At 41.8% G+C, this 13,716-nt stretch overlaps 1 protein-coding gene across 2 annotated transcripts in view; it reads right to left on the reverse strand.

Moving 5' to 3' along the window:
• The window catches only part of OGDHL (oxoglutarate dehydrogenase L), a 115,545-nt gene that overhangs the window by 16,113 nt on the left and 85,716 nt on the right, over positions 1–13,716 (reverse strand). For both annotated transcript variants that reach the window (XM_032804728.2, XM_032804735.2), the window contains exon 17: positions 3,222–3,400. In XM_032804728.2, coding sequence (XP_032660619.1) covers positions 3,222–3,400 — 179 coding nt within the window. The remainder of the gene's footprint in view (positions 1–3,221; positions 3,401–13,716) is intronic.

Here is a 13,716-nt window from a genome sequence, read left to right on the forward strand (position 1 = left end):
ATCTTGAGTATCCATCCAATCAGATGGAGATGGGTTACACAGAACTCCAATGTCACTACCACTAATTAAAGGTTAAATACTCAATGTGGTTGTGCAAGGTGGTGCAAGAGACCGACTGCTTGGGGCACTTAATCATCCTGCCAATAAAGGACAGAATGGTGCAAGATGAGGTTAGGTAGTGTGGTGCAAATCTGTGATCCTTTAAAAATGAGCAGCATACATTCACAAGCCAGTAGGTCTTGCACGCTTGAGACCATAGATCACCTGCTAAGGCAGAAGCTGGATCCTCCAATTATTTATGTCTTGAGCACTAGGTTACAGTCCTACCCTATGGCAGCATGAGTGTGTATGGAGGAGAAGGAAACTTCTTTCTTCTCCCACTAGCACACCAGTTTGACACAAGACAGGATGCTCCAGGTGGGTATATGTACTTTGGCCAATTCCCTGCAGAATCATTGGTAACCCATGTTAGGTTGAGTTAAGTTTTAATTGGCTTAGCTATGCCAGTTACTCCATAAAACCTTTTTATAGGAATTTTTATTATGCTATAGTTAAAATACCTATCACTCAGACAGTGCTTTTCACTGCATTTAACCTTTCAACTCATATGTTAGTTAATTCCACTTACACACCACCTTCTGTTTGTTACTGCACTGATGTCACATCAGGTAAAAGAAAAAAGTCTAATAGTTTTAGCTTTGTCTTTGTCTACACTGGAACCTGAACGACAAAAAACTTTTCTCATTCAGGGATATGAAAAAAACGCCCCTGAACGACAAAAGTTTTCCTGACAAAAAGCGCCAGTGTGAACAGCGCTTTGTCAGCACGAGAGCTTTCCTGACAACAAGGTTACCACCGCACATTGGGGTGGAAGTTTCTTGTCAGTAGGAAAACTCTCTCCTTCCAACAAACACACACCTGTAACAGCACAACTGTCTCTCTAAAAGGTGCGTAGTGTAGACATAGCCTTAGAAACTGTTGCTAAAGGGACAGGGGAAAGTGATGAGTGCTGCTCGACTCCTCCCTATTGTACCAGCACAGTGAGCCCCTAACAAAACACTCAGTATCTTCCCTAGGCACAAAAGGAACACTCAGATGTAGCAGCTAGCATATCTGTGTCCTGTATAACTTCTCTTGCAAGCTGGCCTCAGTTTCGTGATGCAAACTTGTCTTCTCATTAGTGGATGAGAACCACAAAGCCACACAGTTCTGGCACATTGTGAGTCTAATATTGTTAGTATCACTCCTGCTGCCATCTATTCATGTGCTGCAAATCATAATTCTCTCTCTCTCTCTCTCTCTCCCACACACACACACACCCTGTGCAACCTCCTCCTATTTGAAAAACATTTTAAATGGTTTACAAATGAATGTAGTATTTAATAAACGTGCTGAATTCACTGCACTGGAAACAGAAGTGTATCTACAGAGGAGACAGCAAAAATGCAAGATTCCCCCCCCTCCCCCAGCGCTTCAGTGATAATCCTCAAACCAGACTCAGCTCATTGTCTGTTAATTTCTTTGCTGAAACTGCTAACAAGAGTGCCAGTTACTGGAGGGGGGGTGGGGTAGGGGGAAGGTTTCAGACCCCCTGTCCAGAATCCATTATCTAGTTGTACATGAGCCACCAAGGAGCTATCAGTCCGCAAAGTCCTTCAATCACAACCAGCCAGGCTGTACGACCTAGAGGTGAAAGGATTCTCCTCCCATTACCAATACCTCGCCAAGCCATCCTGTCCCTAACAGATTTCATGCTGGAGTCTTTGTTCTTTGTTTTTGAAGAGTCCTTAGGATCCATCTTGGGCATAATCTTACAGTCCTTACTCAAACAAAGCTGAATTCACCAGGATATTTGTCAACAAGACTGTGCTCTTGTATAAACAGAAAATCCATACAGAATCAACGGCAGTGTGCCAGAAAAGGTTATACAGCTCTACCTCAATATAACACTGTCCACGGGAGCCAAAAAATCTTACCGCGTTATATCAAACTTGCTTTGATCCACCAGAGTGCGCAGCCCCATCCCCGCAGAGCACTGCTTTACTGCATTATATCAGGTCGCATTATACTGAGGTAGAGGTGTAATTGCATGGAATTAAATGTACAGAAACAGAATAAGGACAAGAAGAAATGCTTTTATGTATACTTAAAGTTAATGAAAGAACATTTACAGCTATGGAAAGCACATCAGTATCATGGTAGCATGTATTCGTTAATAGAAATACTGTAAACATACATTAAATAATACACTGAGTCTCAGTGCATTCTAAAAGAAAATTACTATTTCAAATAGCACAGGGCAGAATGCTTATGTCACTTTTAAAAAAATTGAAAAGATGCCTAAAAGTGATCCTACTGCTAACCCCAACTTTGCTAACTCCAACTTCAGAACAGAGGAAATTTACATGCAGATTTTATATAGATCTGGTTCCAGACCTTTTGTGGCTAACTCACTAGGAGTTACTGAGGAGAGGAGCAGGCAGCCATTCAAAGGGGTTCTCTCCCTAAAAGAGCAGATTTCTTATTTCCTCCAAGTCACCCAAATCATCAACATTTTTAAGAGAACATATTTGTTTGCAAGTTGCATAAAAACCCCTTGGAACAATGTTCTAAATTAAAAGTAAAGTTTATACAGGTAAAACACATGCATCTGAGAAGCTGAGGTTTGTTTCATGTCATTGTAAAATAAAGTGAAACAAGTATTGTAAAAATCTATTGAAATTTTAATTGTACCTGAGAATCCCAGGCCACCTCCTTTATACGTTGCTCTCTCTAGGAACTTTTCATTTAAAGTTATAATTTTTCATAACCACAAAGCTCTAACAAAGAAAAAATATATTTTTTCCATTGACACGCGTTGTATTGACCAAGTCTTTTAAATAGTAGGGGAACAATGCCAGACACTACTGCAAATTAACCCATTTGGAGAAGGGCACAAGGAGAGGGAGACTGAATGTTCAGAAATATATTAATGCTATTTTCCTTTTTGTTCTTGTTCCCGGCCAATTGTCAAGACTGGTCACTGCAAGCACATTTATTTTTGAGATAGAGGAACAGTCTAAAGTATGTCAGCAATACTCTCTTCTTTTTTTCATAAATGTTATAAGATCCTGAAACTGCATTCGTATGCTGCAAAAAAGGAACAATAAAAGGTTCTACAGTTTCTATTCTACTACTTTATGCCAAAGCACATTTATTGTTCCAGTCAGCGAAAGCCTTACCATTCCTTCCATTCCATGTGGCAAAAGCAGCACAATCCCATTGTGTCGAAACCACTTAGCCTGTCCTGAGCTGATAAACTGGTCTATTATGCACTGCGCAGTGTTGTGGAAGTCGCCAAACTGCGCTTCCCAGCACACCAGAGCATTGGGACTTGCCATGGCAAAGCCAAGTTCAAAACCTAAAAACAAACAGGTAGAAAGAAAAAGGGAAAGACCTTGATTAGAATTATATTCTGTTTTCCATAATCTAAGACACCACCTTTCTATTGAAATTAATTAAACAAAGGAGAGCAGAATATGTACCAAGAATGTTTCCTCATGAAGTGCAACAGTATTTTCAATACTACCACTTCTGCTAGAAGGATTAGCAGACATTTGTTTATACATATAGGATCCAATCCTGCAAACTCTTCCTTACGTTAGTAGTCCCAGTCAATGACATCATGTGGAAACTTCAATTTCCATGAAAAAGCTAAGGTATTAACACTACTTTTTTCTCCTGGTAGTAAACATTTTTATACACAAATCTAGACAGATGCCACCCTTTTAATAAAAGTAACTATAAATATATTTATAGTTAATATTTAGGGTTCAGTTCAACAAACTATTTGTCCACCTTCTGCATTACGCAAGCCTGCACAATGCTACAAATGTGCCTGTACATTTATACAGGTGCTGGTTGGAATCATTTGCTCTGGCTGGTCTTCTACACGTGTAAACTGGATCTTTCTAGGATCTTTTAATGTACATTTTATTTACCAAATGGTGACTGGATAATGTGGTGAATGGCACTTTGGAAATGCTTATTTATTGAGTAAGCATATGGCTGTTATCAGTCATTCCCCATTTCCTTTCCTTAGTTACAGACGCCAAGATGGTCTTGTCCTGTGTAACTTTAAGCTATTGCCTAAATTTTCAGAACATTTTGAGAGATTCTAAAGATGAGACTATTATTACAAAGTCAACAGGATCTGCAAATCCGTGTATCATTCCTCAGGTGTGCAAAACTGAGCAAAGAAAATAAAAAGTTTCAGACAAGTTACTGGAGACAATGCAGCAAAAGTGTTCCCTCCTCAGAGATAAGAGACTACATCTCCCTGAAGAGTCATGCCCCTCTGTGTTCTTCACTGACATCTGTCCCAATACTGTGGTGAGGGAAGCAGGCATGGGGAGCACTTCTACTGCTGCAGGTATCTCTGCTTAAGCTAATGCAAACAGGAGAATCACTGCAGGTTTCCAGGAGGATAAGCAGGAGAGAACAGATCTCTCCCTAGCTCCTCCCAACCAGCAGAGCCAGAACTCCACAGGGTCCATGGGACTGGGATAAGACAAGGAGGGAGCATGCTGCAAAGTCTCTACTTTCCTTCTTCTTGGACATCTCAGCCAAGATGCACCTGATCTGGGGCACTTCCAACCACTGTTCCCTCCGCTGTACTAAAGTCCAAGGTAGGCAGGGAACACTGAGTGGCACAAAGGCCACATGACTTTGCCATCAGGTCAGCAAGTCAGTAACAGGGCTGGGACTAGAGCCAAGGTTTCTCTAGTTTCATGCTATACCCACTAGACAACACTGTCTCTCTAAACTCAAACAAATGTACACATGGATTCTGAATTCCACACTCAAGGGCTGAGTTTTACCCAGGTATTCAGAAAGATCATGGTTAAATGGTTAAATGTGTGTGGGAAGCACACAAACTGACAGCCATCTGATTTTCAGTATAAATTACTTTTTGCACACTTTGGAATGTAACAGGCCAGACTGCTTGTTGCCTGTTCCTAAAACCGGTCATGCTCCAAACCCAACAGTATCCCCACAACAGGCTATGTGGGCATCATTTAGATGCGGAACAAATGCCTGCTGTTGTTGGAAGAGATCTGTGGCAGTACTGTAAATCCCCAGTTCTACTGCAGGGACTGGGGTGATAATGACTGGCAAAGACAAAAAACAAACAAAAAGTTATTAGAATACAAACTAGCTACTGTAATTCACGCTCAGCAGCTGTGCTAAGACACATTAACTGCAAATGTTAAGAGTATTTACATCTGCTACAGAGCTTTGTTGTGCAGCTTAAAAACACAAGATTTCAAGCAGAGTCAGAGTTCATGAAAATACAGTTAAATACAAGGCATGTAATAATAATCTCCTTTTAAATGACCTATCTTAACTTCAAGATATTTTCCCCTACTTATGTCCCACAGTTAATGGCTTATTTGTGAAAATCCCCCCATCCCCCCCAATCCCAGTGCTCCCACTTACACAGGTCATAAGACTAGTGAGAGCACAAATATTCCTACAGCACTGGAGAATGATGCCACATGGGGCTAAATTGCAATACAAGGTGAAGACAGTGGTTATGACAGACAGACCACTCTGCTTAGTCAAAGGGTAAAATTGACCATTTAAAGCACAGTTCCACAGTATGGAGGGTGTGAAGCTGCAATACCCCAGAAGGAGCTACTGGAGGCGTGTACCACAGCTTCTTCAGAGGCCCCAGAAAGTGTGGGCCTGAGACTCTTTTGCTGCATACTTTGATGGGGGCAGTATGTGCTCTACTCCGGATAGATCCAGCTCTACTCCATGTGTAAAGGGGTAAGAAGCCAATAGCAACTCTGTATCCCTGTTATCTTTAGGCAGACTAGTATCCCAGGCAGTGCTAGCCTCAGGAGTGCAAGCACTAGATTAATGTCTGGGTCCCATGCAGATCCCATGCACTTGCCCACTGGCAGCCAACCATGAAAACCAACTGCATCTTAAAATACTGAACACCTACAGTGTTAATTGAAAACCAAAAAGTTAAATTCTACCCTCTGTTTTACCACTGCAAAGCTGGGCCACTCCAGTGGGGCTATTATAGATTTATAGGGCTATGACTGACGGAGAATATGGTTCGCCATCTTTAGAGAGGACATCTGTAAGAGTTGTTTGCTTAATTTTTTTTTTTTTTTAAAAACAGAGTCTAAGCATTTATCTTCAAATAATGGTAGTGTAATATGAGAGAGCCATCCCATCCAACATATACAAATAGAACAGCAGATTGGTATAATCAGTCTCTGCTGTCCAAAGGTTTTATTAGAAAACTCTTTGGACATGCACATGTACCATTCCTCAGAAACAAAGACCTGAGAAGAACTCAACTGAAAGCATGACAGTTTGGTGTGAATTTTGTTCCTTGTACAGACACTCTCTCTGTAACCTAATTACCCTAAGAGACAAGGTGGGTGAGATAATCTTTTTTATTGGACCAACTTCTGTTGGGAGAGAGAGAAGCTTTCAAGCCACTCAGAGTTCAGGTCTCTGACCTAAGGAAAAATTCTGTGTAGCTCAAAAGCTTGTCTCTTTCACCAACAGACATTAGTCCAATAAAAGATATGACCTCATCCACATTGTCTCTCTAATATCCTGGGACCAACACAGCTACACAATTCCACTGCATACCTAATTACATAGTGAGATTTGAAAAGTGAGTATGCGTCTTTTTCCTGGGGTCTGTCTATATTGATCCCCACTTTCTTGTTAGTTTATCAATAAAAAATCCCCACCCCACCCCTTTTTGCTTCATTTTGCCCCTTTTTGTTTTTTCCGAAGTTTGCTGCATGTTGCACAGAGACCAACACAAAGGTCATTCTACAATGTAGTCTGCATGCGCCCAGCAGAAAGCAAGCACACCAACTCAAGTTACAGAAAACCTAAAGTCATTCCCAAATCTGGATCTTTCCCACTACCATCCACTTCTGCCACGTTACTAGTGCACAATCCCATTTGAAAAAAAAACAAAGATGCAGAGCCAAATCAACTCACATTCGGAGGCTGTATGTGTGTCTAAATCTGGTGTGTTAGATTGGCTCCTCTATACTCTATAGTTGATCTAAAATATTGGACAAGAGTAAGTGACTGAACTGGTATAACTTAAAATTTATGGGTTAGATTTTCAAAGGAACAAAAAGGCAGTTAGGTGCCTAACTCCTGTTAACAGTCAATGAGCACTGGCTGCCTAACTGCCCTTTGGCCTCTGAAAATTCTTGCCCTAAAAACACTGCACATGGGTAAAATCCAGGAGCAACTTTTCTTTAACAAGCAATATTATTAGTTAAGCAAGTGCAAGACCTATAGGGAAGACATGAAATAAACATACAAAGAAACCTTTGCAATCACGATTTCTGGCTATGATCAAATTTCTTATACCTTTAATTAGAAAAGTTTTAGGAACTCTGCAGCTCACACTGACTGATGGAGACCAACTTGGCATCTTGACATTCTCTGCAGACAGTAGGCTACTGCTTCAAACTCATCAGCAAGTGCTCAGTGACAGGCTTCATGTACTTGTCATTTGTGATTTACACCATGGTAACTGGAGGCCCTCCAGGAGCATCTCTCCTATAGGAATTTATTGGATATGCAGATTGCTTCACAGAGTGCTGTGATATAGAAATCAGGCAAAGCATACCTACACCACTGGGGGAGGAAAGGGGGTTTTAGCCTGTCACGGAGTTCCCGGGCGATGCTCTGGAACTGCTCCGTACAAAGCCAGTCAGGACTCTGGTGAAGTTTCCTCTCTGTGAGCAGACTGTCTTCAGGGCAAGCTCACACATCTTCCACTTTCTTGGGTCTGCCCTTGGAGCATTCAGCATCCTCTGCTGGTCTGTGCACTTCCCACAGCGAGTCCGCCCAGGCAGGGTCCTGGGGAAGCCACAGGGTCCTGCACCCCCCCTTTGCGTTCAGACATGACTCTTAGCCAGCCAGTAAAATAGAGGTTTATTAGATTACAGGAACACGGTCTAAACCAGAGCTTGTAGATACAGAGAACAGGACTCCTCAGCTGGGTAAATTGGGGGCGGGGGAAGCGAACCAGACACCCACATCTGCACTCACTCCTCACCCCCAGCCAGCTCCAAACAGCCTTACCCTCCAGCCCCTCCTCTCTGGGCTTTGTTCCTTTCCCAGGCCAGGAGGTCACCTGATCTCTTTGTTCTCCCATACCTTTAGCTATCTCCTTGCAGGGGGGAAGAGCCCTGGCCATTAGTTGCCAGGAGACAGAGTGCCGGCCATTTACACACACTGGCCCTTTGCTCTGCAACAATCTCACCCCCTAGAGACTTACGAAATGCACAGGGGAAACTGAGGCACCCCTACCATATTCAGAGGAGACATAAAGAACAGTCCCACTTTGTCACATCGCCACACTAAGAAGTTGAGTGTCTGATACCCATCTGTGTCTAGAACTAGATTAGGATTTAAAATAAAAGGTAACCTAACACACTACAATTAAGAGCCAGATGAGAGCAGTATGTTGCACTTACGGTATAGGACTACTTAATTTTTAAAGTCATCAGCACATGGCTATGAACTTGGCCCTGTAGGACCAATACAGGATTAACCTGCACTGAAACAAAACCTTTCCCTTTTGTTTAGCTTTGATTCTGTTTTTTTATATTCCCATTTACATTGCTCTGCGTCAATTTCCTACTTATCTCTTTTTAGACCATAAAGTCCTAGAGAAATCAAGGGACTGCAAGATACATTAATGATATTACAGAAGCACCTAGAGGCCCAAACCAAGTTTGACTTCCCATTGTGCTAGGTGCTAGACATACACTACCAAAAAACATTTTCTTTGTGAAAGAGTTTAAAATCTAAATTGACAAAACAGACAAAGGATGGGAGTGGGGGAATCTCCACTTTACAGATTGAGAACTGAGATCACACAGGTGAAAGAGGATGAGACTTGCCCAAGGTCAGCCAGGACATTTATGCTGAGTTGGGTTTTGAACCTAGATTGCCTGAGTCCCAGTGCAGTGCTTTAACCACCAGAACATCCTCTTGCCATATTTCACCTGATTTTTTGAAAGTTACAGTTAGAAATACATAAACCACAGATATTTATGTCGAAACTTTTAGCGGCCACTGCTGCAATCTGAAAGTCTGTCCTTCCACCTGGGAGGACCAGTATATACTCTCCTGGAATGCTGAGGAATGTGTAGAACAACTTGAATATGTCAATTATGGGGCTGGGGGGAAATGAATCCTTTTATACATGAATATATATTGTTTGTATCCACTTTTGGAAAGTGACTTTTTATGCACAGTTCCTATTGAAATTCTATTCCAGACTTTTGGACCCATCTTGATGAAAGAAAGTTGATGAACCACTATGTCTCTGTGATGCTGAACTCTGTGAACGGCCCATCCATGACTCCAACAGATGCTCTTTGTTCTCTTCTTGCCACAAGAAGGCTAAAGCCTCAGAAAGACTGGCCTTTTCCCTTCAACTTAATGTCCTTGGATGGTCCTAGCTGCCCATCCTTACCCCCAACAATGTTATCTGCCAAAAGATATTCTAAACCTCAGCCCTCCTTTTCTGTGTGGTCTTGCTGTCTCTAAGAACATTCAAAGAGCGTAAAGCCTGTATACCTTCTTCACTGCAAGTTCCCAAAGGGTATTTACAAAATAGATTTCCCCAGATAGGCTTGAATCCCATTCTAATTTTAAACAAACATTAAGAGACTATTTCTGCTGATTGGGTGACATGGTTGAGAACATATGCAATATGGCTAATTTGTTCAAGGCTTATTTGCACATATGCTGTGCTCTATTAGGACAGGGGTAGTCTAACTTTCAGATGAAACATAAAACTAAAGTCCTGACCACTTGTGGTCATCAACTTTTAATAAGTATGGGGAGCTTAACCCTGTTTCCTGACCAAAATTTTGACCCAGGTAGTTAAGTTCTGTATACCAATATTATCTTGAAATTTCAAGTGAATATGAAAGTACCCTTCTTTACTTCCTGTCCTAAACTGTTATTTAATGTAGCTATTGAGACAAATCAAGGGGGTGAGGATAAGCTGTAAAATCCCTCTTGGTAGCTGTTCTTTACTTGCTTTACCTGTAGAGGGTTAAAAAGTCCCCCAGGTAAAGAAAAATAAAGTGGGCACCTGACGAAAAGAGCCAACGGCTAAAACTGTTTAAAATCGGAAAAGAAACTTTTACTTGGTCTGCTGTTCTTTGAGCTGCAGGGACACAAGCAGCAATGCGATAGCAGGAATGCTGTGTAAGGTCTGAACCAGATATGAAAAGGTATCTTCCATATCTAGAAGAAATTATTTGGATGGGGGAATGTTGTTAGACACAATCAGGTTTGTTTCTTATTTTGGCATGTGGATCTCCTCTGTGCTAACCCTTGATGCTTTTGTTTGCTTGTAACCCTTAAGCTGAGCCCCCAAGAAAGCTAGTTTGGGTGCTTAATTTTTGGAATTGCTCTTTTAAAATCTAGCAAAAGCCTAAGTTCCAGATGTATTTTTTCTCTCTTTTTTTTTTTTTAATAAAATTTATCTTTTTTAAGAACAGGATTGGATTTTTGGTGTCCTAAGAGGTTTGTGCATGTTGTTTGATTAGCTGGTAGCACAGCTAATTTCCTTTATTTTCTTTCTCAGCTCTTCCGGGGGGAGGGGGAATGAAAGGGCTTGAGGGTACCCCACAGGGAGAAAGGTGGTGTTAAGCAAAGTGTCAACTTGCACAACCCATTCTGTGTTTTCCCCCACAGCGGTTTGCATGACTGTCACAAAAATTTACATCTTTCAAGAAACAAAAGTAAGGCTGCAACTTAATTCATATGATTTTCAAGTTTCCTAAGGCATGAAAATTAAAATAATCTAGCAAGTGTTTTTGAGATGGCCACACATCACTTCTTAGTCTGATGTCAGTAAGAGGAAAACCGTAAGGAAAGACTTGCTGCTATATTTAAAGAAATGAAACACTGGGGACGGGTATTGTGATACACAAGCTCTCTTTTAAATCACTAATTTGAATACAGCCCAGGAGAGCCAGTGAAATCATTAACATCTATATGGTTTCTGAGCCATGGAAACACGGATGCTCAAAAGGTAGGGGAAGCCCCCTTATGCCCTCCAACAGTCCCACTATATGGCCCTATAAGAACCTGGATCTCAGTTTTTGCACTGTCTACCTAATTTCCTGCTGCAGTTTTAGTTGGATAAAGATATTGGCTCTCTCTCCATCTATAACAAATGGTGTAGTGCTGCCCTAGTAACATCACTGTTATATTCCAACACAGAGATAGCTGCATATCAGTGGTGAGATCATTATCTCTATAGAAACATAGGGAACATTCACAATGAAAGGTACTGTGGACTTTTAGAATATTATTGCTGTAAATGATTCTTTAATTGTTCACTAGGAAGAAAATGGTTCAGAAAGCCTAAGCGCCAGCCTTATTCCAAATGACAAGATGAATTCAAACCTTTAAGACTTCCAAAAAAGTTTACATCAATAGATTAATATTCTTCCTTTCTTCCTCATCTTTCCCAGTCAACCATAAAATCATACTGAATTCCATCTCCAGCCCTAAGAAGGTCCAGGAGTCTCTGCTGAGCCATCTGTTGTCTTCAAACATCATGTATCTGGGAATTTCCTCTTTTCACAGAATGAAGCAATACAATCTATTCAGCTCTGATGAAGCCTCAACGGGAGTAGTGTGTCCAATTCTGGTCACCACACTTTAGGAAAGATGTGGACAAATCAGAAAGAGTCCAGAGGAGAGCAACAAAAAGGTTTAGAAAACCAGACCTATGAGGAAAGGTTAAAAACATTGGGCATGTTTAGTCTTCAGAAAAGAAGAATGAGAAGGAATATGATAAGTCTTCAAATATGTTAAGGGCTGTTATAAAAAGAAGACAGTGAGTGATTGCTCTCCATGTCTACTGAAGGTAAGACAAGAAGTAACTGGCTTAATCTGAAGCAAGAGAGATTTAGGTTAGATATTAGGAAAAAAAACTTTCAAACTATAAGGATAGCTAAGCAATGAAACAGGCTTCGAAGGGAGGTTGTGGAATCTTCGTCATTGGAAGTTTTAAAGAACAGGTTAGACAAATACCTCTCAGGGATGGTCTAAGTATGCTTGGTCCTGCCTCAGTGATGGAGGATGGACTATGTCACATCTGAAGGTCTCTTTCAGCCCTAGATGTCTATGATTCTATGGCTCTGAGGCACCTGAGAACTTGGGAAAGTCTTAGAACTCAAGAAGCAAGTATCCAGCCAGAGCTCAACAGAAAGAATCATACTCCCATAAGGAGAATATCATCAATAAGAGCCCTGTTGGAGGTGCAAGAGAATGAAGAAAGATAGGAGTATACAAAAAAGCACATTTAAAGTAACAAATGAATATGTATTAGTAGGCCGAGTGTGTATAAGGGGCCTGTAAATTATGTCTGCTCTCTTCCTTTATTAAGATGTCCAGACAAACTGGTGAAACTATATTCTGGCCTTCTGCTCAATATAGGGTTGCCAGGCATCTTGTTTCAATCAGAATGCCCAGCTCTCTGCCTCATCCCCAGTCCCACCGCAGAGCCAAAACCCCTAGCCAGAGCCCTCACCCCAACCTCTTGCCCCAGACTGGAGCCCCCTCCTGCATCCCAAACTCCTCAACCCCACCCCCATCCCAGAGCCCACACCCCCTCCCATACTCCAAACCCCTTGGCCTCAGCCTGCAGCCACCTCCTGTACCCCAAACCTCTCATCCCCAGCCCCACTCCAGAGCCCACCCCCATACCCTAACCCCCTGTCTCAGCCCAGAGCCCTCTCCTGCACCCCAATCCCTTCATCCCCAACTTGACCCCAGAGACTACACCCCCAGCCAGAGCCTTCACCCTCCACCCCAGCCCGGTGAAAGTGAGTGAGGATGGAGGAGAGTGAGTGACAGAGGGAGGGGAGACAGAGTGGGCAGGGGCGGGGCCTCAGGGAAGGGGTGGGCGGGGTGCTCGGTTTTGTGGGATTAGAAAGTTGGCAACCCTTGCTTAATAAGCAACTCAATTATGCTTCTGGACTTCTCGATTGCTGAAACTGAATAACCTGCAGCTAAATACTATCTTTATGAGACTTTAACTGAATTGCAATAATCCAGCTGCAACTAAAACAATACACTCAGGTTAACAGAATGGTAATGCCTAGCTCTTATATGTGTTTTTCATCTTTAGATCTCAACGTACTTTAAAAAGGTTAGTATTATTATCATCTCAATTTTACAGATGGGGACACGAGGCACAGGGAGAGAAGTTATTTGCTTAAGCTCAAGAAGTAGACTTGTGAGAGCCAGGAATGGAACCCACACCTGCCAAATCCCCGTCTAATACCCTATCCACTAGGCTGTACTGTAACAAACAAAATCTAAAACAGATTTCGAATACAATCCTTAAATCTACACATCCCTCTCACCTTGCATCCGAAAACAAATAGTTTTTTACAATGCAAAGTAACTAGCCTGTTCTGGTTTTATCACTGAGGCAAATCAGTCTTGTCAGAATATCATTTTAGTGGAGCTATTATACCCCAGATACTCCTAACAGAGAAAGCAATAACTTGGTGCAGAGCTCACAGCTCTGAACAGGTGCCAGCACTCTCCTTCTTCACTTGCCAGGGAAACAATTTGTGGTATTGTCATGCAGGGCTATTCAATCCATTCTTACTTAATGAGCTCTAATCC

This window comes from Chelonoidis abingdonii, chromosome 15, assembly GCF_003597395.2.
Source record: "Chelonoidis abingdonii isolate Lonesome George chromosome 15, CheloAbing_2.0, whole genome shotgun sequence".
NCBI lineage: Eukaryota > Metazoa > Chordata > Testudines > Testudinidae > Chelonoidis > Chelonoidis abingdonii.